At 39.6% G+C, this 27,327-nt stretch overlaps 1 protein-coding gene and 1 non-coding gene across 5 annotated transcripts in view; both read right to left on the reverse strand.

Moving 5' to 3' along the window:
* Window positions 1-2,833: 2,833 nt before the first annotated feature.
* The window catches only part of EBAG9 (estrogen receptor binding site associated antigen 9), a 33,080-nt gene continuing 8,586 nt past the window's right edge, over window positions 2,834-27,327 (reverse strand). For all 4 annotated transcript variants that reach the window (XM_075549354.1, XM_075549351.1, XM_075549353.1 and 1 more), the window contains 6 exons: window positions 25,890-25,986; window positions 17,214-17,292; window positions 16,315-16,473; window positions 11,214-11,321; window positions 8,215-8,306; window positions 2,834-4,788 (listed from right to left, as the gene is read on the reverse strand). In XM_075549354.1, coding sequence (XP_075405469.1) covers window positions 4,668-4,788; window positions 8,215-8,306; window positions 11,214-11,321; window positions 16,315-16,473; window positions 17,214-17,292; window positions 25,890-25,972 — 642 coding nt within the window. In that variant the 5' untranslated portion in view covers window positions 25,973-25,986 and the 3' untranslated portion in view covers window positions 2,834-4,667. The remainder of the gene's footprint in view (window positions 4,789-8,214; window positions 8,307-11,213; window positions 11,322-16,314; window positions 16,474-17,213; window positions 17,293-25,889; window positions 25,987-27,327) is intronic.
* LOC142449346 (U1 spliceosomal RNA) lies at window positions 18,802-18,963 on the reverse strand. Its single transcript, XR_012784545.1, has one exon. It is a non-coding gene; the product is annotated as a U1 spliceosomal RNA (small nuclear RNA).

Consider the following 27,327-nt stretch of genomic DNA (forward strand, 5'->3'; position numbering starts at 1 on the left):
TCATCCACTCTGCATGGAAAGGGGTGTCCACACCTGTACAAACAAGGGCTGGGAAAAATCACAGCCTAGTGCTTGCCTATGTGCCAGGCAGTATCCAGATATACTCATAGTTCATCGCAAATGGGGAGTTACATCCTCCCCATTTGAAAGACCTGCCAACCCAGGCCGTTTGCTTCTATAGCGCTATGACAGCTCTCAGATGTAGGGGCGAACTTTTGTTGAACTGGTAGTTTTTAATCAGCCAAATTTCAACCTCTCAGTCAGAAATGGCTCAATGGTGGCGAGTCTGCTTGGATGCTTTGGTGCCATCTCTGCAGCATGTGAGTGCTTGGGTGTCAGTGGGAGGTCAACACACAGGGAAAGCATGCGCAGAAATAGTCATGGAGTTGGGGACCAGGGAAGGCTAACTACAGGCATCCAGTGCAAGTTTCCCTGAAAAGGCTCCTGCTGGCAGATTACTGGGAGCAGCAGGAGTGCAAGGGTAGGAATAAGAACTCTCTTGTGGGGTGCTGGGGGATACGTTCCCAGAACACACTATTTCCAACCTATGAAGTTTGTGCTCCTGGGGATGTAGCATCTTAAAGTAGCTTCCAACATTTACTCTAGTAACTAGGCATGCCCAGTGATCATGCCTAAGGGGCACTGGAAATAAGGGACGTTTAGCAAAAAGAAAAGTCGAATATGAAAGCATTCTGTTACGGTTGTCTTGGAATGGCCTTGTTACGTTACAGAAGAGTGAAGGAAAGTACGCACATTTTAAGAAAATAGCTCATTGATACTCCAAATGCCAACTAAAATAGCAAAAAACATGCTTAGCACATTAACTACTAAAATATGTTCTTCATGGACCCGTCTTCCTTAATCCTCCAATTCACTGGCATGTAGAAAGCCCTGCTCTGGTTCAGCCCTAACTGGGCTTCCGCCAGAGCACTCAGCTTGTAACTGTTGTACTTGCTTATACATAAGTGGCTAAAGAGTGGAAATCTTTACCGTAAGTGACCGCGGATTCGAACTGCATAGGATAAAACGGCACGGGTTATTGTGGCTAATGCTGGTCTACATTACATTGTCCCTTTGGTCAAAATACCGTTAGTGACAAAGTGCAGGCTTTTCAGAGCGCTGGCCATGGTCACATTTAGTGGTAGTTTATAGATTAACCTTAGTCTGAGATGTTCACCCTCCCGACACAATCGCTGAAGACAAAATGGGCACATAAGCAAATGTGGTGAAGAAGATGGAGGGTGGCTATTAATAGATATAGTGTCGGGGTCTTATTGAAGTTACGCAAGTCGTCATTCAGCAGTGAAGTAACAAATCCACATGGAAGAAGCACACCGCTGGTGCGATCATGAGGAGTCATAGAGACTAGGTAATAGGCATTAGCAGACACATAACAAACAAAAACATATTGCTAAGAACATGGGGCTGGAGCAGAGATCCAAAGCCCATCTGTACACAGTGGAACAATCTTGCCAAAGAGGGGCCACAGGGAAGGGATGAGTCACCAGGGTGCAGGAAAGCATCAATGAAACACACTATATTCCTCTAGTTGAGGCTTCCTCCCCGCTGACTCCCATGACCCCAGTGCTGATTCTCAATTGACTAGACCGGAACATGGACACAGGTATAGAAAGGAATGGGAGCTCATGATACACAGAATCCAGGAACAGGAGTGGGAATAGTGATACCAGAAGGGTAGAGGGAAGCGGAGGAGAGGAAGGGAGAAAGGAGGAAGTGATTGCAATGATCGACACATAACCATACACCACTTCGCAGGGGTGAGAACAACAAAACCCACGGGGAAGGGAGACAGCGGTCGGTGTGAGATGAAAATAAGAACAATGTACAGTCTATCAGGGGGGTATGAGGATTGGGGGCGAGGGAGTGGGTAAAAAAGAGCTGATACCAAGGGCTCAATAGAAAGTAAATGTCTAGAAAGGAATGAAGGAAGCATATGTACAAACATGCCTGATTCATTTGATGTATGGATTGTTATGAATTGTAAAAAAAAAAATGTAATCCAGTTGCTAGCTTCTATAGCTACCACCTTCCCCAACCATCAATTTTCTCCACCCATGAGTAATTACTGCCCTGGCCAGAGGCAAGTACATACCCAAACTGAGGACTCTGGATGTTGAATTTTAAACCATCAATTCTAAGACAGCAACACAGTTATGTATGCCACCAACATATAAGTCCAACAAGGGGATTACCTCCAGCTAAAACGTCACAAAAGAGGGAATGGCTGAAAACCATGTCTTCATTTGTTACTCTTACAATATCCGGCACGCACACTCAGATAAGTGGAGGGCTTCCTCATTTCTATGTGTCTCCTGGTATTTCCTCTTTCCTGCTAGTCAACATTCGGAGCAGCTTCTGAAACTGGCAGCTGTTTTTTAAAATGAAGACGAAAAGAGAAATTGAAGAGCTAAAAGAGCCCAAGTTTGCTCCATGGAATTCTGACGATAGAAATGTAACTCAGTGGCTTCTTTTGGTACCAAAATATACCCAAACATAATGTAGAGTTGCTGTCTATACTCTATGGGGGGAAAAAAATACTGCTTTCGAATCAGTCCTACAAACATCTACAGGAGATTTAAAACCTCACACAGACGAAAATCATGCACAAAGCAGACTTCAAAAATTTTTAAGTACAGGGGGATGGTAAAATACACTTTACTTCGGAGAGTTATCCTTGATAAACTCCACACTTAATAAATCATGGGCATGTATTATTCCCACAATAAAGAAATACAAAAGAGTAAAGAGAATAATATTATTTTTAGATTTTGAATTAAATTCTATTTTATTAGTAGAAACTAATAAACATGGAAATGGAAAATGTGGTTCTGAGCTGTAACAAGTACCTATTAAATTTCAATGGCTCCTATAATAATTTAGAATTGGTGAGCGTAGGATGGTTTAGGGAGCTCCCACTGTACAATTTGTGATTTTATAATGAAATATCACTTTAATTCAAATATATTAGCAATGCTTACCAGATAGTGAAAAATAGAGAAAAATTAAAATCTTCAAACCCAAAGCCATTAAGCCAAATCTGACTCATAGTCTGAGACTGTCTGTCGTGACAGGAGCAGATAGTCTCAATTTTTCCGTGTTGTGGCCAGTGGGTTTGAACCTCCAAACTTGATGTTACTAGTCCAATGCCTAATCTACATGACCACCAGGAGTCCTTGATACAGTATTTTAACAACTCCCAAAATCTTAGTTTGTAGCAATAGCGTAAAAATCTTTAAAATTTCTAAACCCATGCAATGTCAAGCTGGATATATTTTAACTCTGGAGAAGAGGCCTGTGGGATACTAAAATGTTTCCCCCAAGGACACAGTATGTGTTTATTTGAGGGTCTACTTTTGAAACAGTCAACACTCAACAATAAAAATATTATTCTTATCTTGGTTCATAATTTAATGAATCAATATTAACATCCTAGCCAACAATACAGGTGACCTGATGTATGTCAGATAAATAAAACTGATACAGAGACCATCCAAGGTAGCGGTTCTCAACCTGTGGGTTGTGACCCTTTAGGGGTGAAATGACCCTTTCACAGGGGTCACCCAATTCATAACAGTAGCAAAATCACAGTTATGAAGTAGCAACAAAAATAATTTTATGGTTGGGGGGTCACCCCAACAAATAATTTTATGGTTGGGGGATCACCCCAACGTGCGGAACTATTATGAAAGGGTCACGGCATTAGGAAGGCTGAGAACCACTCATCTAAGGAGTTTGAAGTATCAGAACTAAAGGCCTTCTTCATTTGTAAATTAATGGCTTTTGGGAGAGAAAAGAATGACGATGTATAAAAAAATCATTATAATATCTTAAAACCTACAACAAAAAGGAAAATCTATTAGAGACCAGCTTTAAAAACTCACAAGCTGTAATAATGTTACACAGGTTACCATTGTAGGTAATTTGCAGTGTGTTTATACATGCAATATAACTTACAAATATGTGTGATAACATTGCAACACCATCTTAAAGAACACAAAAATGTAAAAAGAGCTTTATGATAAATAAAATTATTGCATTTAATGTTATTTTCTGGAACAAAAATCCAAATCATCAAATTCTTTCATGTATCAAACATATATCACCATTTAAATTAGAGAAAAAGTATGCAGACGCCAGCTTCTGATAACAAAAACAAGGTAAGTTGAAAGCACTGGAGTCTGAGTTCGATCAGGCAATCATGGAAGTAGGAGCGTATTTAAAATGATTTATTTTATCATTATGCACATTGAAAGAAAGCATAGTAAACAGCAGTCTTTGTCCACCATAAAATTATTTACATCCATGTATTTAGCTAGAAATACTAGCCTGAAGAGGTACTGGTATATTCCATTTGTAGTTAATTTCTCTACAGCAATCAATTGTCTGACATCTGAAGCATGTTGAAGAAAATATTGTCACGGCTTGTGTGTGTGTGTGTGTGTGTGTGTGTGTGTGTGTGTCTGAACAGGTAAGAGTTCATGGTACCGCGGGAGCATCCTGGCGTCTGGCTGCCCGGACGAAGACATTCACTCAAGCAGTGGGTTGTATTTCGGAAACCACACTCACATGTCCACACACGTTGCTGGAGTTGGGCCGGGCAGCCCCTCCAACTGGCACTGTAATATGTGAAGAGCAAAGAGCCTTCGTTAGGAAAGCTTCACCCCGATTTTGTTCTGTTCTTTCTTCATCAGCCGCTGGGCTTCCTTTTCCATCTTTTTCCTCTGTTGTTCTGCTGCTCTCTTCTCTCGGTCTGCTATTTTCTGCTGCCTGAAATTTGAAAAGAAAGATCTTCAACATTTCCACACCAACGGAGTAATTCCAGAAGGCAACTGTGCCCGTTTACTATCATCAAATAAATAAAAAGTGCTGGTTGTTCTGTTTTCAAAATTCCAGGCTTTCAAAAAAGCCTTCCTTTTAATCCCTGTTAGAAAGCTCAGGAGGCACACAGTGAGAGGAGGGACGGACAAAGGGTAAGTGACTTTCCAGAGTCATGGGACTGAACATATGAACCCATGTCTCTGGCTCCTCTTTGGATTATTTTCATGAAAAATTACTTCCATTGGCCATACCTTTTCTTATGTCATTCTAAAAACTCAATCTTAGACCATAATTATAGTAGTTAAAAACATTTAGCTAAAGAATTTAAAACACCCAGTAACTTACTGCCATCAAATTGATTCTGACTCATAGTGGACCCTCTAGGACAGCAGAGAACCGACAGCTCCTTAAGGTTCCTACATTATAAACCTTTATGTGAGCAGACAGCCTCATCTTTCTTGTTGCAGCTGTCAGTGGGTTTGAACTGCTGACTTTGAAGTTAATAACCCAACATGTAACCCACTGCCCCACAAGGGCTCCTTCATTAACAACACTGTTGTGCAGAACACACTGCAAAAAGATAATAAAAACTTAACACACACTAGAGCTAGAAAGCTCTTTAAGGATTAATAACCTCGGTCAGCTTTATTAATGAAGGAGCAAAAAAGGGTACTTACTTACTAGTTCTCTGTCTCACTGCCATAAAGCCAATGCCAACTCACAGCAACACCCTGTGGGGTTCCAGGACTGTTACTATCTCTGGGAAAGAGAGTCCAGCCTAGTCTTTCTGTGCTAGTCTTTGAACTGCTGACCATGTGGATCACAGCTCAACTCGTAACCACTACAATACCAGGGCTCCTCCTTATTAATTATATATAGTAATATAGACTGCATGCCTCCTCCTTCACCCCAATATAACTCGATTGGTCCAGAAATAAATAAGCCTATCTTTGTTGATTGGCTTGTAGGGGGGTTTGGGAAGGAGGTGGTGATGAAACAGAAGGAAGTGGGAAGAAAGGTCAGTCTGAATCTGAAGGGTGGGGTGGAGAAAATAAGGATGCTGCGCTGAGGTACTGAAGAGACAACAATAGGTTGCATGAAGCAAAATCCAGCATGGAGTACCTGTTTACGGAATACCTCAAAGATGACGCTGAGTGAAATGGATATAAAGTTATCAATCACACGGACAATGAACAGGGCTTCCAAAAGTTCATGGAAAATGGAATTAAAAGGTAATGGAAGTTTTCCACAAACTTTCTGCAAGCCCATAAAATGGGGAGCAGACTGAATTTCAAAAAACATATACACTTATTCTAGGCAGCATTTTGACCTGCACAATTAGAGATCTTTCCGAAAGGATAAACAAAATACTTCTCATTAGCTCTGCTCACTTTAAAAAGCCAAAATGACAGTGACAAGAAGGGAGCTATATCCCGGCACAGGAGACAATTTAGTCATCACTGCAAACAAAATGTGTTTTGCCTGTCCAGTTTCATCCTGGAATAAAGTAAGGTGCCAAACACTTCTTCCTAATGAAACTGCCCTCAGCGGTAGTATGGTACTGTGGCAGTCACAAACAGGCTCAGAGTTAGGATACGGAATAGGAACAGACATGTAGAAGCTTCCGTATTCTGAGTAATACGGCACAGAAGCATCCGTGGTCCTTCAGCTGTACCCAGGGAACTTAAGGCACGAAGCACGTCTACTATGGACGTGCTGACTCTCTCCCCTCTGTCGTCATGAATGTGAGAAGATGCCTGCGTTACGAAGAAAAAGGCCGCGATGGAAACAGACCACTTTGTAAAGCGCATGCGAACATACGTGTGAAATCCTGGCACAGACTCGACATCGTGAAGATGACCACACTTCACATTAACAGCTCCTTCCTTAAGCTCATTATTGACACGTCATCGCTAGAATCCACAAATGTTCTCTAACATATTCAAACGTCTATACCTATGATTATATTTTGAAAAGGGATTATAAATTAAATGATCTGTGGGGTTGGTTTTTTTTGATGAGTTGTTTTTTAACAAATCATGAGAAATTCATAAATTCTGCAGTTTTCATTTTAAAATAATGTAACCACCCATCCGCCATAAGGCATGTTCAATGTAGTAAAAAGGCCAGCATCAACAGCAGATTGAAAAAAGAAGAAAAAGTAATTCCCAGTCACTTAACTGCACCCTCTACCGACTATTCAAGGTAATTGTAATTTACTGACAAATTGAAAAGGAAAAAATGAAAATAAAATCAGTTGTTTTCTTAGGATAGTGTGATTAACCAAAACACCAAGCACGAGGCCATCAAGTGGACTCTGACGCACAGTTACTGTACTGGGCACAGCAGAACTGTCCGGCTGTCTATCTGTATGAAAGCAGAGAGACACATCGTTTTCCCAGAGTGCCTTTCAGATGCAAACTGCTGCTTGGGTAACAGTGAAGCACTGTAAAATTGTGCTACGAGGGGCCTACTGCAAAAACATTTCTTTTAAATTTTAAACACAAAAGCATATGTATTTTATGATATCACTCTTAAGGAGACAAAAGCAATTTAGTTGCATGTAAATGGTAAATGATCAGTGATGGTAGTTCACCCAAGAAAACATGTTTGCTTAATCTGTAATATCATGTAGCAGTAGTGAGAATTGAGTTGATTAATCACTAAAACAAAGAAAGAGCCAATGGGGGAAAAACAAACCTTTACATCTTGAGAGTATTTTCTTCTCTATACAATGAGCACGTTCTGCCTTACCTATCTTATAGAGTTTGCATGTATATGACCTGAGATCGGTGTATTCTAAACCAAAAAACTAAACTCCCTGCCTGAGAGTCAATTCTCAGCAGGACTGGTCAGGACTGGCCCTGTGGGTTTCTGAGACTGTAACTCTTTACTGGAGTAGGCAACTTTATCTCTTTTTTTGGGATATAGAACTAGAGTGAAAATATATAGGTGGAGGTATGCATGTGTGTAGATAATTTTATTCAGATGTGTGCTAAACCATAGGAAGCCAACAAAGTGTTAATTTCTAGCCTAGAAAAATATAGAGGTGACTCACACTTTAGAGTAGGACATATAAGAGACGTGAGTTTTATAAGGAATGAAGTATTAAGCACATATTATAAAAGGTCTTGTTTGTCACTAATAGAACAATTGTTCTTGAATTCTTGGTTTCTGAGAATGAGGGCTTAATCACACAAAAAAAGTGCATGTAGTCTGAAAAACAAAAAATGTCCTGTTACTCGAAGTTCCTAGGAAGGAGAATGAGGAAAAATACAACACTCGGCAGAGTAGGCTTTCATGACGTCAAACACAGCGGGGAACATAGCTGGCTCTCCTCAGTTTGCAGTGTAAATACGAGCAACAAGAACGTACCTCAGAACTTCTTCTGCTTGCCAGGCTGCGTCGTCTTCTTCTTCCCACGCATTAGTATTTTCCTGCCAGGTATCTAAGTCCCCTAATTCAGGCTACAGCAAAAATAAGACAAAACAATGATAGTAAAGTGCTATCTTTTCTCCAAAAAGTAGCCAAAAGGTTGGACATCATTAAATTACAATCTTCTGTTCTAAATGGCATTTTTCAGAGAATGAAAACAATCCACAGACATGGAGAAACAAGATACAAACAGTATCTGATAAAGGACTTCTACTCAAAATACACAAAGGACCCTTTAAACTCAGCAAATGGAACCCAAACAACTCAAGTACCAAATGCGCAAAACTTCACCAAAGTAGATGTAACGTGAGGCAAATAATCATGTGCAAGATGCTTAACTGTCCTTACCAATAAAACTCAAGTCAATTTTGGCTCATAGAGACACTAAGTAAGGTTTCTGAGGCGGTAAATCTGTAAGGGAGAAGACAGCCTCATCTCTTTCCCACGGTGGTCAGTGGGTCTGAACCACTGACCTTGTGGGCAGCAGCCCAAAGCTTATCCCATAGCACCGTGACCAGGGTTCCTGTAAGAGTTGACAACTCCAACTAAAACTTGACTTTGTTATAGACGGAGCTATCTGAGTTATCTGTCATTAAATTCAAGAAACCAAATTCACTACTATCAAGTCAATGCCAACTCGCAGGGACCCTATGAGACAAGGTAGGACTGCCCCTATAGATTTCCTTGACAGGAATTCTATACTTGATCTTAGCCAAAAGGCAGAGAAGTGGTGTCCGCAATTCTTTATGGTAGTAGAAAGTCCCTTCTCTCTCCCACAGAGTGGCTGGTGGTTTTGAACTGCTCACCTTACAGTTAGCAGCCCAACACATAACCCCTATGCCACTAGTGATCTTCTTATCTGTCGTTAGTTAAGACAACAATGAGCTATCATTAAACCTTTATTAGAATGGCTAGCATCCAAAACATCAACACCAAACACTACAGAAAATTTAAAGCAACAAAAACTCTCTTTGTTTCTATCAGCAATGTAAACCTGTACAGGTAATTTGGAAGAGAGCTTGGCAATTTCCTTACATAGCTAAACATAGACTTACCACATGATCAAACAATCACGCTCACAGACCTCTACCCAAATGAGCTGAGAACTTAGATTCACACAAAAACCCGTATACAAACATTTGTAATCATCTTATTCAGAATTGCCCCAAACGAGAAGCAAATAATGTCTTTCAATAGGCAAAACTAGAATCAAACCATAGAATGAAATTGTACATTGAGCGATACAAAGAAATATGCTACACAAAAAGCAGAGATTGCTAAGTGAAGGAAACCCACACGCAAAGACCACGCCCTTTATGGAAAATGGAATGAAAAGATCATGGGCTCTCCCACAAACTTTTGTAGCCCCTCTTTTTAATTCTTCCAACTACACCCATTCTTCACTTAGTCATGAGTAGGTTCCAAAGACCTCGTCGTTAAATTGAAAACTGGCAGTTTGCAAAAAAGGAGGAACATCACAGAATGGACTTCCTAATTACATAACTGCCAGAGCTGTGAGCATCGTGGCCCGGCAGAGTGAGTACATACTCACACCCATTACAGTGAGCACGATTCTTGCCTTGCACTCAGCAATGGTTACCTATCACACCCATGTGACTGACACACAAAAACTGTCGGGAAGATATTTACTCTTGTCATACCTGTGACATTTCTGTCCAAAAACAAGAGGTGGATAAGCATGTCATATTGAAAAAATGCAAGCCCACAGACAAGGAAAACGTCCGTGGCCGCCAGGGGTTGGGGGTTTAGGGGGTGTCTGAAGAGGAAGAGCAGATGGGATTGCTAGAGCATCGTGAAGCTGCATAGTGATGATCCCTTTTTAACTGTACTTCTACAGATGACCACTTACTGAATAGTATGTCACCTCTACATCCTATGAAGCAACACCCTGCTCTGTGTTTTCTCCTCACTGCATTATCAGCACATATCACTGGGCCTGACACACACACACACACACACACACACACACACACACACACACACACACACACGGTGGGTCAATTCCGACTCACAGGGAACCTGTAGGGCGGGGAAGAGTTGCAGCTGTTAAACCGTGAGCTATTTCAAGCACCCTGGGAAGAGACTAAGAGCAAATTAGCGTCTATTTGCCACATGCACGAGTCACATCTGCAGTGAGTCAGTCCATCTGCCCCGCCAACTCTTCAGAGGACTCCACAGCCCGTCACTGACTTGTTTGCAAACTCACAAGAAATCTCAGAACTAGACTCTTCCAGTTAAGTTGTCCCTGGTTTCCTGATCCACAGGAACTGGGCAGGCAGTGTTTATTGTTATGACACTAAATTCAAGGTTATCATATAGTAGTAGAAAACCAATATAATCGATCACTTAATCACTCAAAGCATGGTTAAGTACCATCACCAGATATTAAGTGAGAGAGTGGGGGGTTGGGCTGAACATCTACATTTAAAGAAGTTGATTCTGATATATTTTCAAGACTGTGAACCACAGTCATTTACTTTACCCACTACTTTGTATCTTTTAAAAGTTGCATGTTAAGCCACACCCGTTTAAGTCAAATCACTCTTAAAATATAACATACTCTTATCAGAGAAACAATCCACAACTTGTAAACAGAATAGGTGAGATATAACTTAAACTTATTCTGTTTCAAACTTATTTTAGTGGTAATTTCTTTAAAGTTCAGATTTTTATATAGCATTTTATCTCATTTTTATAAAGGTCATAGGTACTCTTAATATTGAAATAACTTATCTCATAAAAATTAGTTAAAACAATTTAAAAATAAAAAACAATTTCTGATTGCTATCCCTTATTTTCAAGGTCACAGAAATATAAATACTATGTGCAATTCATTTAGATGCTCTCTCTGACCTCCAATAATTCATTTAAAAAACCCAAGAACTCCTTTTCCTAAACCCTTGTCATTAAATACTTACCGACTGGTGAATGAAAGGTGTATCTTGTGGAGCTGCTAATCGACTAGAGAAACCTGCACTGCCATCTGGGATGCCAAAATGCAAAGGTTCTCTCTTCTTAATAACGATCTGAAGAAATGAAACAGAAACAAGGATTATTTTACACATTTTATATAAATATAGATAAGCAATTGGCCCAAGTCTTGTTTAAGCAAACAAAGTGTGCTCTCTACCTTTCTTCCTTTAAAATGTATTATGTAGCATAAAATAGTTCTACAAAGAGTATTCAAATTCCCAGACAACTGTCACATGATTTAATTACATCTTAATCCAATTAAGAAAAATTGTATTATTGATAAATTCTTATCTCCTCCTTTCCTTAGACCCCACATAATATGACACTGCATTAAATAACACCATGTTATCTCACCCTGCCAAAAAGATAGCATGTGGGATATCTGTGAATGCATTAGTTCTTTCAGACCAGTAGCTACAGGATATATTTTCAAAACTTACCGATTTTTCAAGTTGTAGTTTGGATGAAAGTTTATACAGAGCATATGTTTTCCACTAAACAATTTATACACATTTTAGTTGCAGTTCCAACAGTATAACCACACTCCTTCCCAATCTCCATTTCTCGTTTTTACCTGCCCCTTATTACCATTATACTCATGTATAAGTTGAGTTTTTCAACAAGTTTTTAATATGGTTTTTGTGGTAAAATTAGGTGCCTCGGCTGATATTCGGGTCAGCTTATACTCAAGCATACATAGTACTTTCTGAGCTTCCTTTGTGGCAATGCTGTCCTTTGATCTCATATGATGGATTATTTTGAAGAGAATGCCCTTCACAAGTTTTACAGCTCTTTTTGGAGGCATGTCCCTTGTCTGACTGCAGTATGAGGTCAGGGGTAGGTTCAGTTCTGAGCTTAAAGGCCCTGTGTGAGGGCCCTGGTTGGTCTTTTGTGATTTTAAATTGTGCTATACCATTTCCTCTCATTCTATCCAGGCCCCTTGTGGTAGCAAACATAGACGTCAGTAGTGGTAGGTGAACATCATCTAGTTGTTCTGGTAGCGGAGGCTGTGGTTCCCATGGACCATCACTCCAATGAATTTCCTTACATCTTTGATTATCTTCACTCATCTAGCCTCAGGGAGAGATACTACCACATTGTAGACCGCCAACCAGAAGACATTAGTTTGACATATTTTAACTTAAACACGATTTAAGTGGGTTCCAAATCATAGCAACCACATGTACAAAAGAATAAAACCATGATGGCGCCTGTGCCATCTTCACAACCGTTGACTGAGCCCACTGTTGCAGCCTCTGTGTTAATCCACCACTGAAGGTCTTTCTTTTTCAATCTGACCCTCTACTTTACCAAGCATGACGGCCTTCTCCTGAGACGGTTTCTCCTGATAACATGCTGAAAGTTCATGACAGAGTCTTACCATGCTTGTTTCTAAGGAGCATTCTGGCTGTACCTTTTCGAAGACAGATCTGTGTTTTTTCTGGCAGTCCACAGTACTTCCAGTTCTCCCTAAAAAAATCTGTAATTAAAATGCATCCATTCTTCTCCGGTCTTTCTAATTCATCATCCGTTAGAACAACTGCTTCTTGGTCTATGCACTGGATATTCTAAATGAATACAGCAAAGTGTTTTAGCATTCCCACTCTTCTCAATGTTATCCATAGTTTGCTATGATTCACATAGTTGAATGCTTTTGCCTAGCCAATAAAACACAAGCAAGTATCTTTCTGGTATTCTTTGCTTTGAGCCAACATCCACCTGATGTCAGCAGTGATGTCCTTCATCACAGCTCTTCAGAATCTGGCTTGCATTTCTGGCAGCTCCATGTTAATATATTGCTCTAATCGCTATTCAATTATCTTGAGCAAAATTTTACTTGCATGTGATATTAATAAAATTGTTTACTAATTTCCACTCAGTTGGATCATTTTTCTTTGGAATGGATACAAACCCAGCTCTCTCCCAGTCAGTTGTACTAATAACTGTCTTCCCAATTTCTCCTCAAGACATGAGTGCTTTCAGTGGTCCTTTAGCAGCTTATTGACACATTTCACTTGGTATTCCATCAATTCCAGACTCTTGTTTTTCTCGAATGCCTTGAGTGTAGCTTGGGCTTCTTCCATCAGTACCACTGACTCTTGAACATACACTACTTCTCTAATGGGTGACTATAAACTAGCTCTTCTCGGTACACTGACTGTGTGTTCCTTCCAGCTTTAGTTGATGCTTTCTGCGTCAGTCAGCATTTTGCCCTTGAGCCCTTCAACGTTGCAATCGAGGTAGGATTTTCCCTCCTTTCTTGCAGCTGGACATGCCCTGAACATGTGCTTCCTCTTTGCTTTCCTAACTCCAGGTCTTTGCACATTTCATTCTAATACTTCACTTTGCCTTCTCATGCTGCCCTTTGGAATTTTAGTGCAGCTCTTTTACATATCATTTTTGCCGTGTGATTTAGGTATTACATGATCAAGAGTAAGCTGCGGTCTTTTCTGAAATCCACTGTGGACTTTTCTTTCTTTCATGCTTTTATAAAGACCTTTTGCTTTCCTCATGTGTGATATTCCTGATAACATCACACAGCTTGTCTGGTTGCCTGTCATTAGCATTCTATGCAGTAACTCTGTTCTTGAGATGTTCTATAAATTAGGCAAGGTATTCTTAAGGATGTATTTCAGCTCTTGTGGATTTGTTTTAATTTTCAACTTCCATCTGAACAACACAGGAGTAATTGATAGTTTGTTCCAGTCAGCCCCTGGCCTCATTTTAGGTACTAATATTGTCTCTTTCCACGCAGATAGTCAATTTGATTCTTGTGCATTTCCTCTGGTGAAATCTACATGTACAGTCACTCTATCTTGCTGGGAAAAGGGTGTTTGCAATGAAGAAATTTTGGTCTTGCCAAGTTTTATTGGGATTTCCAGCTTTTTCCCTATCACCAAGACCATGTTTTCCAATTACTGATCCTTTCTCATTGTTTCCAACTTTCACTTTGAAATCACTATGGGTCCATCTTGACGGGATGTCTGATCAATTTCATACTAAAAAAGTTGGTACAATTGTTCACCTTCTTCATCAGTAGCTTTTGTGGTTGAGGTATGAATGTCGATAATAGTTGTATTAACTGCGCTTCCTTGGAGGTGTATAGGTATTATCCTATCACAAATAATGTACTTCGAGGTTGGTCTTGAAATGTTCTTTTTGATGATATGTCACCATTCCTCTTGAATTTGTCATTCTCCACATGGTAAACTGTATGGTTTGATTGAAAATGACCGATATTGGTCCATTTCAGCTCACTAAATGCCTAGGATATTGAACTTTATGCATTCCATTTTATTTCATTTTTGATGACTTCCAATTTTCCTAGATACATACTTCACACGTTCCACATTCTGATCATTACTGAATGTCTGCATCTGTGTCCTCTCATTTTGAGTCCTGCATTTCGGCTAATGAAGGTCTCCAAGCTTTACTAGACCCTCGTGGTCGACTCGACTTTGAGGAGGCAGCTCTTCTCCAGTGTACGCTGAACGCCTTCTCCAGAGAGGGCCATCTTCTGATATTGTACTAGACAATGTTCCACTGCTAGTCACAAAGTGTTCACGGCCTAATCCCTGAGAAGTGCATAGCGCATTCCTCCTTTGTCCTTTGTAGTAGGTTCTTAGTTTGGAAGCTCCACTGAAACCTGCTCACCCTGGGTGACCCTGCTGGTATTTGAAATACGGACAATATTGCTTCCAGCATCACAGCAACATGCAACCCACCAGAGTAAGACATACTGACAGAAAGTGCAGGGAAATTAGACTAATCATGTACTATTGTAATTAACTAGGTTCTACTGAGGAAACAAGACGTTTCGAGAAAAATTCAAAGGTTCCTTGGAAAATACACAACTTCATGCTTCTCAGCATGGAGAAATTTGGATAACTCAAGAAAAACAGCCATTAGGGCAATGTATACGTAAAAGTATAGCTGAAAATGACTGAAATGTAGAAGCAGGTATGGAATCTAGTTTAGAGGGGTAATACATGCGGCATCAAGTTTATTAAGTAGACTGAAAAGAAATATTTTTTATGTTTGAACAAAAAGTGGTCCTTTTAATGTATGCTTGTAGTTCTGTTTTTTTATTTGTTTGTTTAAAAAACAGCAAAATAACTGGCACAATATTGAACCATAGAGGTTCTGAACCTCTTAGGGGAGTGGACAGATCCATTTTTCTCCAACAGAAGTGCCTGGTGGGTTGAAACAACCACCTTAGAAGTTAGCAGTCTAAAGTTTAGTATACAGCACCACCAGGATAACACTAAAATATATTAAGGACTGACAAAAGGGGAAAGAGTAATATGAAAAAAGCAACTCACTTCCCATAGTGTGAAGCCAATGGACAATTTGTAATTTGTAAATTAAGCGATAGCAATATAAACATATCACATACAGATGTAATGTCAAGCACTAGCGGAAAAGTCAACAGATAAAGCTATGAGTCGTTGCTTCTGGTAAGCAGAGTTGGCTATGAAGAGATACAGGGCAGAAGTCCCTGGCTTTTCATTATAAGCCCTTTCGTAGTCTTTGATTTTAAAAATGCTCATGGACTACATTGATAAAAGGAAAGGAAAACACCCATCCATTGTGCTTTTCCCCAAGTAATTTCCTGCATCTCTAAGTGAGCGTCCATATTCCCCACAAAGGGATTAGATAAACCCTGAATAGTAAATTATCAAGTGTTCTGCATCAGTTTGACAATGGTTACAGACAACTGAAAATACTCTTGAGTTCTAGAAACTCATTAAACGGCGAACTCTTTTAAGGCTTTAACTAGATAGCTTATTCAGCTTAGCTTCCACAGCAAAGAATGGAGTCTAGATCTGATTTAAGGGAAGATTTCAATCAGTGCTTAGATGGAATTTTACAAAATGTATGGAATATAACTACACCTATGGCTTGGTCACGTGAATACATATATGTATAATTCTTTAATATGAAGACTGATTAGCTGAGACATACTTTGAAATACATACTAATTATATCGTCTAACTTTAGGAATCTGAATAGTAGCTACTATCCAACTGTCAATCGTTAACGTACTTTCTGAGTTTTCCTTATATTTGGTGTCATATCCTTAAAATAGTCAGGTTCCAGTTGCTCCACAGCATTCTGTTGTGCTGCCACAGTTCCATTCCCTCCTTCAATCTTTACGCTTGTGGGTGCATCTTCATCCCAAGAAGTCCACTCTTCAACATCTGTCTAAATGTAATTCATCAATCACAAAACAACCAATTAATACTGCACTAAAAATATACTTAAAAAATTGACTTTTAAAAAAGTTCTCCAACTCTTTTGACCCATAGCAAAATGTGCATTTTGGGATCACATACCAAAACTGGATTAAAAAGCTGAAAACAAACTTTACTAGATATCTGATAAACTACTCCTTTCCACTCTATTCTATCCATTGAAAAACAATAGCAAAGTCAAATGCTTCCAATACTGAACTGAAATTAGAATTATACCTCATAGAACGTGTGACCTAATTCTAAACTGATTGCCTGATAAGCAAAAAATATTAACAGCCACCATCATGTAATTCAAAGTTACAGAATCTCTAAACAAAATATTTTAAACATTCCTATCATAATCTAAAATGATTTGGCATGCAAGAAACAACAACAAAACGCTCAGCAGGTGCCAACTCCAAGAAAATATAAAAAGGTGAAATTATCTGGCAAAGTCTTTAAAATAGCTACTATAAATATATTCCAACAAGCAGTAACACATGTTTTAAAAACTAATGGGAAAAAAAGGAACATCTCAGCAAAACAGTGAAAGACCAAGTGAAAAACCAAATGGCCATTCCAGTAATGAAAAATATAAGAAAAGCGCTAAATCTTGACCCTGACCACCAAATTCCATGTCCCACTAATGGACTGCAATTCAATTTGAAAAAGTCGTGTTCTGAAACATTGATTAAACCTTTGAGAAATTACCTGTTTAGGAACTGATGAATAGTCAACTGTCGTTGGCAACGTTATTTGGTCACCGCTTAATTTCCGCCCTCTCCCAGACCTGAAAGAAAAATGCAAGCATTTACTGCACACTTCAGTTGGCAAACAGCTCCAAGCTTGAACCTACCTTTATTCAAACAACAAAGCTCAGAAACAATCTACTCGTGGTCAGAACTTTGCTCAGTAGTCACATTGACATCTGGCTTGAGCACATTTGGACGAGGCCAGTAAGGTGTCACATCTCGCTGCAGACACAAAGGAGTGACACTTCAGTCTGAGTGCTGCTCTTGTTCCGCTAACCAAAAAAACACGCATCATTGTGCTTTTTGGGTGTGCTTTATTTGCACAGAATACCATAACCATACCTCCAAAGAAAATCAGTGATACCAGCAAGAAAGTGAAACTGGAAACAGGTAGCTGCTAGTCTGATTTGGCAGCTAAACATTAGATGGCTAAGTCGACATTATCAACATTTTTTAGGGGAAAAACATGAATAAAAGCAGTTAGTGTAGGGAAAAGTGTGAAATCATTGACCACAAACTAAATAACTCAGGCCATCGAAGAGGCTGAAAAGTTGCTGTTAATGTGGTCAGAAACAACTCGGTGGTGCTGGAACGATTCGGTGTTTGAACACAAATTTGGAAGTAACTGAGTTTTACAACCAAGGCATCTGGAACTTTCAAAATAAACATGGGGTAAAGGATTAAAGACATAGTTAAGGTTAACAAAAAAAAGTCTTTCTTAATTTAAAATTATTTAACAATTAGCAGTTGCTCATTAAAAATATGATGGAAAGACATGCAGGAGTCAAGTCTTAAGAATATGTTTAACATCTGGACTAGGCCAACAGGGCTGCACTTGCCTGAATCCTCAGAACTGTAAACAAACACAAAACAGTGCAATGGTTTCAAATCTAGCCCCTTGGGGTACCATACCATAGGCTCTGTAGCTGAAGCTCTGGCTCACACAGGATGTTTTACTCATGCAGGATGGTTTAGTTGTTTTACAAATTGCACTTCTGTGTAATGAACATTAAACTTAAAAATTTTTAAATTCCTACTTGAACAGTGAAGTCAAAGATTACTAAGAAAAGCACCGCGTGGCACAGGATTGGCCTTGTAGCACAGTGACTAGGAGCACAGGTGATGGAACCTGTGTCAATTCTGGTTCTACTGAGTTGGGGGGTTCAGGTAGAAGCATCTTTCAGTTTCAGTATCTTCATTTATAAGACACAGATATCCAACTGACTTCTGTAGAGTTTTTGTGAAGACTTAAATGACATACTGTATATACTCGTGTAAAAGCCATTTTTCAACCCATCTTTAATGTAGTTTTAGTGGTAAAATTAGGTGCCTAGGCTGATATTTGAGTCAGCTTATACTCGCGTATATATGGTACTTAATGTACTGAAGGTGGTACCCTCGCACAAAAAAATTGTAAGCATAAACAGATACCCTATTTTAAATGTCAATAGCAAATGTGGAATAATACGTTTTTTACAAATTCAGCAAGCCCACACATTCTTTTCATCGAATGCTATATCATTCTTTCTTTTTTTTTTTTTTTTAAGATCGGGATAGCGCGAATGCAGTCCCCCACTACCACAAATTATGCAGTCGAGTTTCCCACATTTGGGGAAATCGCAGGGGTCAGCACATTGGAGGCAATGGGTGAGCCTCGCCCTGGGAAAACCACCTTTGTGATCATGGTATCTCCCCTGCCAGGTAAGTATTGCTATATCATTATTTCTGTACATGGTGCCAACTTCAATGTAAATATATGTGTCCACTGGATTTAATGTTACTGAGATAAAACTGATCTCATGGAAACTTCATTTAAGGTTAGTTTCCTAAGCCAAGGTCCATGATGGAAATGGGAAATCATGTTGACACTAAAGAGTATGAACAGATGAAGAGCTGGAAATGTGTAAAAGATGATACTAAGCCTAGAATGACATGAACAAGATACTGTACTTATTGCTTCCATAAATCTTAAAACTGAAACAAATTTTGATGACTTTGAAATACAGTCACCAGAATTGTTTCATCCTAAAATAGGCCATTTTATTCATTATCATTATCATTATCTAACTCCCAGAAACCTTCAAAGTAGGACCCCTTGACACTACCATGATGAAAATATCTCAGTTGACAGATGCTCTTCTGTGACTTCTGAACCAATGTCATCATGCCCGCCTTCAGCATTTTCATAGGCACTCTGCTGGCACATAGTCCCCACCTTCCCGAAGACATGGCAGATGGTTTCAGGAGTTATTTTTACCCAAGCAGACCCCACCTAGTTGCAGACTTCTGCAAAGGTCACCCACTTCAATTTTCCTGGTGGTGCGAACTAGCGAATCTCAGACTGTATCCACTCATTCTACTCTTCTCACGGAACTCCTGATGGGTGGTTCACTGTTCTATCTAGGGACTGGAGCTTGCAGGTAAGGCTGCCAAGTATGACTGCTATATGGACACTAGTTAATTTAATTCTGAGCCTTTCTGTGGGCGGTAGTAAGCAATCATAGGTACTGAAAATCAGGGTAGACTTCTTTGAAAAGAATCCCATTGGGCCCTATAGCATCCAAGGAGGCACCCCCAAAAAACACCCAGTTGTTTCCCCAACGCTATGTATTTACACCCCCCCCCCATATTTACATTTTTTTACAAAACAACCTTATTACCTTCAAAGTACTCTCCATTACACTTAATACATTTGTCAAATCTGCAATTCCATTCTTGGAAACATTTTTCAAACTCATCTGTTTGGATAGCTGAAAGCACCTCCCTCGTTTTTTCTTCACCTCCTCTATGTCATCAAATCGCTGTCCTTTAATGTCCCTCTTCATTCAGAGAACCAAATGAAATCATGAGAAGCAAAGTCAGGTGAGTAAGATGCATGGGGCAAGAAAGGCATGCTGTTTTTTTGCCAAAACTGGCGCACTGAGATGGCTGAGTGAGCAGATGCATTGTCGTGGTGGCAAAACCAGTCTCCCATCTGCCACAATCAGAGTTTTTTTGTAGCACACTACTGTGCCATCTTTTCAGAACCTCTAAATAGAAAGCTTGATTAACAGTCTCACTTGCAAACTTCAAATGCACTACAAGTCAACATTTTCGTGGAAGTTGATGAACGTCCAGAATGAGATTTGTCAGCAATCAACATTTCACCTTTTTTGAAATGAGAAAATCATTAATGCACCTGAGTGTTTCCCATAGCACTGTCCTTGTAAGCTGTGTTCAACACCACAATAGTTTCTGCGGCATTTTACCTAAGCAGGAAACAAAATTTCACACTGCACACTGTTCTCTTAAATCAGCCATCACAAAAAACAAGGCTTAAGCAAAACTGTTTTTATGAAAAAATTCACTGTGGCCAGAGAACTTTCCCAGGCGACTCCACTAGGTGCACTAAGAGCAAGTTGCTAGACGCTCACCTAGCAAGAAAAATATGTACTATAAAATCTCTGCCCAGCAAAGCATTATTCTGGTTTTTTTTTTGGGGGGGGGTATCCCTCGTATATCTATCCATGCATTCCTAATATCACAGTCCATCTATCCCTTACTATAATTAATCACCACACTGGGGTGTGGTTTTCCCAGGGCAGGGTACCTCCTTTTAAAATCACCATCAGCTTTAATTTCTTCCCACTTGCAAGGCAACCAAGAACTACAGTGAAGCAAGCCCTCTTGTGCCTAATGGTTGTAATGACTAGTTTTACTACCTGAGGAGCAGCTATAGTCCTGGTGCCCAAAATATCAAGAGACCTCAGAACCTCATGCACATTAATTACATACACCGTAGAAATGCCAAGTTCAAACATATTCCTGTGCAGACTCCCAGAAGGTGGTCACTGTTGGCTCCAGTCACCCAGAAGTTGCTGGACATTCATTTTCTTGCATTTAGAACCCAGGTGAAACCCATCTTGAAACCAAGGATTTCTCTTCATTTGCCAGAAATTTTGCTTTGATCTGAATTATGATAGTGAGAAAGGTTGATTTATTTTCTCCAGTTCCTTGTCTTCATTCTCTATTCGCATATACATGATTCTCTAACATCAAATCTCTAACTGCCATGACATTGGCTTCTTTTTTCCACCCTCCCAACAACTTGCAGTTGGAAGTCAGCAGTGTCGGACATCCCTTTAATTCCTGACATGATTCTAAAGAATTGTAATATTTACAACCTGGAAAAAATGTACACAATATAATCAGTATGGCCAAACCCACCAGCCATTACACAGGTGGAGCATGAGGCCCTCTGTTCCCGTTACGATTCAGAGAGATACTTTAGGACTGGGTCAATGTGAGTTGGAATCAACTCGAAGGTAGTGGGGTTGGGTTAGTTTGTCTGGTTCTAAAAACAAAGGATCTCAAAATTCAATGTGAGGTGAATGAAATGCGAAAGTCTTTTCATTTGCTCACAAACAAGACTAAGGTAATGCATGCTCATTGACTGAAGACACCGTGCTAGCAAGATACAATCAGACTGTGAAATAAACAGACCTAACATAGTTTTAACATAGCTTAATGACTGCTTAAGATGATCTGATAAGTATTCGTTTTGCTTTGTTTATTTCCCTATTGAATGTTAGAGTGAGAAAATGGCTGTCATGATTGCATCAGTGAAGACTGAATGGAGAGCTGCAGTGATAGCCACTCAACGCCATTCATGCCAGTGCAGTCTCACTCTGTCCCTCTGTCCACCCGATGGCACGTGCACAGCCAGCCTTCAGGAGGGTCACAGTTTCAGTATCGACTCATAGTACAAAGAAGAAGGGCACAGGTTCAATGACTGATTTTCCAATTACCAAACTACACCCATGACTTCTTGACCTTGGCTTTTACCTTTAGTATAGAGATGGGATCAAAAGAAAATTTTTAGACTAAGGAATGAGGCTGAAATTCAGTTCTGGAAATGTCACAAGACACAAACAACATGGGCACTCTATGCCCATTTGTACATATGTTATATAGGGTTGCTATGAGTCAGAATTGACTTGATGGCAGTGAGTTGGGTTTTGTTCTATTATTAGCAAGAAAGCATGGTAGGCATTTGCTTAACTCTCAATAGCTACAATAAATCTACTTAAGAATTAATTGGTAAAGTCAGCTATTTTCACTACAAGATTAGAAATTAAAATGTATTTGTTTATAGGATGAATAGTTAAGTCATCTAATCACTTACATTTTGGGGTATGAGTCTGATATTTTATAGCACATGATAGATTCCTTCTGAAGCCTAGGAGCATATCTGATCAAAATGTCAGTTTAACTCACATACAATTAATGGTAAATACATTTACACTGAAAACAGAAATGTACAGTGACAACAAAAATTGCTTAAATAATTTTCAGTAAAATTCAATTTCTTATTCTAAAAGTAATTTATATTACAAAAAAACCTAGAAAATACAGATGCAAAACCAACCATCAACGCTGGTAACATAACTGCTTCTTTTAATATCCTGCTTCCTGAAATACCTTTCTTACTGCTTACAGTGAATCAGACTATTCTTCCTCATTCTCTGCTCATTTGCATACTTAGTTCAATGTTTTTTCTACAGTCCAAATTCTGTGCTCCTCCTGGGTGACTGTTTCCTTACTTGATCTTCCCACCTCCCATGGTGGTCTCCATTGCATGTCATCTACTCCTTATCCTTGTCATACTCTGGGGTTCGCTCTCTCTCTCTTTTTAAAATCCACACCCCTGGATGTCTCATAAATCCAATGCCATTGAATCCTCAAAGCTGTAGCAGCTATCAAATGGCTGTCTGAGTAGAAACTGTTTCCTAGCCCTACTTGCACAGAGGTAGCTATATGACCAAGTTCTAAACCAGTGGTTCTCAACCATCCTAATGCCGCGACCCTTTCATACAGTTCCTCGTGTTGTGGTGACCACCTAATCATAAAATTATTTTTGTTGCTACTCCATAACTGTAATTTTGCTACTGTTATGAATTGGGGGACCCCTATGACAGGGTCACTCAATTCCCAAAGGGGTCGCAACCCACAGGTTGAGAACAATAGGTTATAAACAGAATTATTGTATGCAGCTTCTAAATCATGTCTACTTAAGATTGTCTTCCATTTCCCCTTTTACTTTAAGTTACCTTAGTGAATCAGTATTCTTTTTACAGGCCCATATGCCAAAGTAATAATATGTAACAGTCTCACTGATTTAGCCATCAGGCCCAAGCAACTTAATAGCCATTGATGTCTGAACCACATAGTAGTCATTTGAAAAACTAAACTACCTTAACTGGAAACAACAAAAGGCAAATAAAAGATTTAAAAAACACAATAAGTAAAAGATCCATTAAAAAATAATGCACATACTAGGAGGCTTCCAAAAATTTGTGGAAAAATGGAATTAAGACATAATGGAATTTTCCATCAACTATATGAAGTCCTTGAATACATATAAAAAAACTACACATAAATTGAAAGAAAAGATAGGTTGCCCTCCATTCTTAAATCATCACAATTATTTCCTAGTGGACTGTGTGTGCCTGCTGGGCACTGCACCACTTCTCAAACCTTGAAATCAGACTGGACACTGCCATCATCATTTCCTGTTGTGTATCTATTTTGGCACCGTATTTGCTTTGCAGATATAATGTCACCAAAAGTATAAGTGAACAAAAACCTAACCTCAAGCATGTGTGAACATCCTCAGAAAGAATGCTTGGAAGAAAAGGCACGCGACACCATCTACGAGAGTGAACTGTCCTCACTTGGATATATGTGCAGAGTCCTTAAGTCCATCACCATTTTGTTGAATGTGCAAATACCCCGGGCACCTCTGGTGCAGTCAGTGGTTACGGACGAGCTGAGCTGCTACCTGCACGGCCAGCAGGTTTGGAAACCGCCCGCGGCTCCGCGGGAGAAATCAAGAGCTGTCTATGCCCACAGTCCCTCTGTCAGAAACCAGAGGTAGTCAGCTCCACCCAGCCCTACAGGGTGCTTGTAAGCTGCCATCAACCTCTATGGGTCTGCGGCACACCCCACGCACTTTAGGAAATATAGCTCTAGTGTTTGGTAGTGTTATCAGACAAGATGACATACTAAAGCAAAACAACTTCGTCTGCTCTGGCACCCTGCTCTGCACTACCTCCCCACTAGAGATGCTATTTATTTATTTATTTTGGTGAAAATATTTGGTACTTTTATTTTGTTTCTTTTGTAAAATCATTTTATTGGAGGCTCGCACAACTCTTTTCACAATCCATACATCCATCGTGTCAAGCACCTTTGTACATTTGTGCCAGCATCATTTTGAAAACAATTTCTTTCTACTTGAGCCCATGGTATCAGCTTTTTCCCCCTTCTCTCATACTCCCTCCCTCAGGAACCCTTGATAATTTACAAATTATGATTTTGTCATGTCTTACACTGTCCGATGTCTCCCTTCACCCATTTTTCTGTTGTCTGTCCACCAGGAAGGGGGTTATATGCAGATCATTGTGATCGTTCCTCCTTTCTCCCCTACCTTTCCCTTACCCTCCTAGTATTGCTACTCTCATTATTGGTCCTGGGGGTAGTGGGATTATCTGTCTTGGATTCCCTGTGTTTTCCGCTCTTATCTGTAACAATGTACATCCTCTGGTCTGGCCGGATTTATAAGGTAGAACTGGGATCAGGATAGTGGGGGGAATTTAAGAACTAGAGGAAAGCTGTAGGTTTCATCAGTGCTACACTGCACCATGACTGGCTCGTCTCCTCCCCGTGACCCTTCTGTAAGGGGACATCCAGTTGCCTACAAATGGGCTTTGGGTCTCCACTCTGCACTCCCCCTCATTCACATTGATATGATTTTTTGTTTTTGATGCCTGATACCTGAGCCTATTGACACCTTGTGATCACACGAGCTGGAGTGCTTCCTGCACGTGAGCTTTGTTGCTTCTCAGCTAGATGGCTGCTTGTTTATCTTCAAGCCTTTAAGACCCCAGATGCTATAACTTCTGATAGCTGGGCACCATCAGGTTTTTCACATTTATGTATGCACCTGCTTTGCCTTCAACGATCGTGTTGGGAAGGTGAGCATCAGGGAATGCCAGGCTAATAAAATAAAGTGTTCTTGTGTTGAGGGAGTACTTGAGTAGAGGCCCAATGTCCATCTGCTACCTTGATACTAAATCTATACATATATGTACACAGATCTTTTCCCCATCATCATATATAAATATATTTACATAAGAAAATGCCTCTTAAGATATGTTATTTAAAGAGACATAAATATGTTTCGCTTGGGATTTCCCTATAAAAGTCTGTTCTATTTTTTAACATAAAATATATTATAGCATATCAATAAGTACTTACACCTAGTTTCATCAAAACACCTTAATAAATTCTGATAATAAAACATTCAGGTACATAAAAGCTCTGTGATTATTAAAACAATAAAGGCTGAATCACTTATTTTTGAAATTCTAAGTATTGTGTTATTTCAATAGGAGATATAAGAATTTGGAAAAACACTAAGAACATCTAATTTCCGATGTTTCCTTTAGAAGTTACATGAAAGAATAGCAGATACAAATGAATACTGACTGTAAATATTTAGCTTAAATAGAATCTGTCTTGACTTTATGGAGTTATAAAGGTAACTAAAACCAGAGGGGACAGATAGGCCAATATGAACATAAACTGTGTTTACCTGCATATTAACCTCTTTAGGAATGAGAACACTGCTGCTAGGCAGGTGCAAACTTTAAACAACCGGAATTGTGTTATGGCCATGGCGGATGTCAGACCTGTGGGAAAAGGCACAAAGTAAATGTGTTAAGTTGCTTTCATGAGTCACAGTTGTGAAGCGACGTTAAAAAGTTCAGTTATGCACTGAGAAAAGCTGACGGATAAACCTTTACTCTTCTCTAGAAACAGATTAACACAAAGTTACAGTGATGATGTAAATCATAATAACAGTTTGAGAAACTAGGGTTTACAAGTTTTCAAGAGTTGAAAGTCTTTCATCACATCTACATAATACTGGGGATATAAAGTTTCGAAACTGTTATGTGCTAGTCTTTCAGACATGACCCTACTTCAAACATTCTCTACACATCTCGTCATCTATATCATACGTAAGGAGCTATGATGGTGCGGTTCTGAAATGCTCGCCCACTGACTGAAAGGTTGGTGGCTGAAATCTACCAGCTACTCCATGGGAAAAAGACATGGCAGTCTGTTTCCATACAAGTCACTGTTTTGGAAACCCCATGAGGACAGTTCCATTCTGTGCATAGGGTCACTATATGTTGGAATAGACTTCACAGCAATGCATTTGTTTTGGGACATCATATATGTATTATATATGAGTTTATTTTCTGATCACTACTAATTTTAAACTTTTCTAAAATATGTTTTGGCAGAAGTCAAAGTTGAATACATTAAGCAACCAAGAAAATCCCTCTGGAGAATCTCAAAATAAATATGAAAGAACAATAAAATGTTAGTCGATATTGCACCTGATCTGATCCCGCCACACTGAGGTAAAACACCAAGGGGGTGCAACAGAACAACAAGGGAATGGAGTGGCGAGGTTCCCAGAGAAGAAGGTGGAATTTGGGGCCAGGGCGTGGTGCCCCAACAGACTAGACTGGAAAACACACCTAAAGGTCAATAAAGAATCCTTGAACTAACTAAAAGCTTTTCTTTCTTGTTTTATGTCATTGGTTTGCTGTTTTGTTGTATATTGTTGCTTGGTTTTGCTGTCTTGTTTTTGTGCATGTTATTATCTTCACAGGTCTGTCTAAATAAAATAACATCGGCTGGGTGAACAATCTGGAGGAGAAAACAATGGGGTAGACAGTTCCGGGGGGACATGGGAGAGGAGAAGGTGGGGGAAAGGTAGTGGTGTTAACAAACCCAGGGACAAGAGAACAAGTGATCCAAATCGGTGGTGAGGAAGGTGTGGGAGGCCTGGTAGAGAATGATCAAGGATAATATAACCGAGAGGAATTGCTGAAACCCTGGTGGGGACTGAGCATGATAGTGGGACAAGAGGAAAGTCAAAGGAAATAGAGGAAAGAGCTGGGAGGCAAAGGGAATTTATAGAGGTCTAGATAAAGACATGATATGCATCCTCATATATT

The sequence above is a fragment of the Tenrec ecaudatus genome, chromosome 5 (genome assembly GCF_050624435.1).
Source record: "Tenrec ecaudatus isolate mTenEca1 chromosome 5, mTenEca1.hap1, whole genome shotgun sequence".
Lineage (NCBI taxonomy): Eukaryota > Metazoa > Chordata > Mammalia > Afrosoricida > Tenrecidae > Tenrec > Tenrec ecaudatus.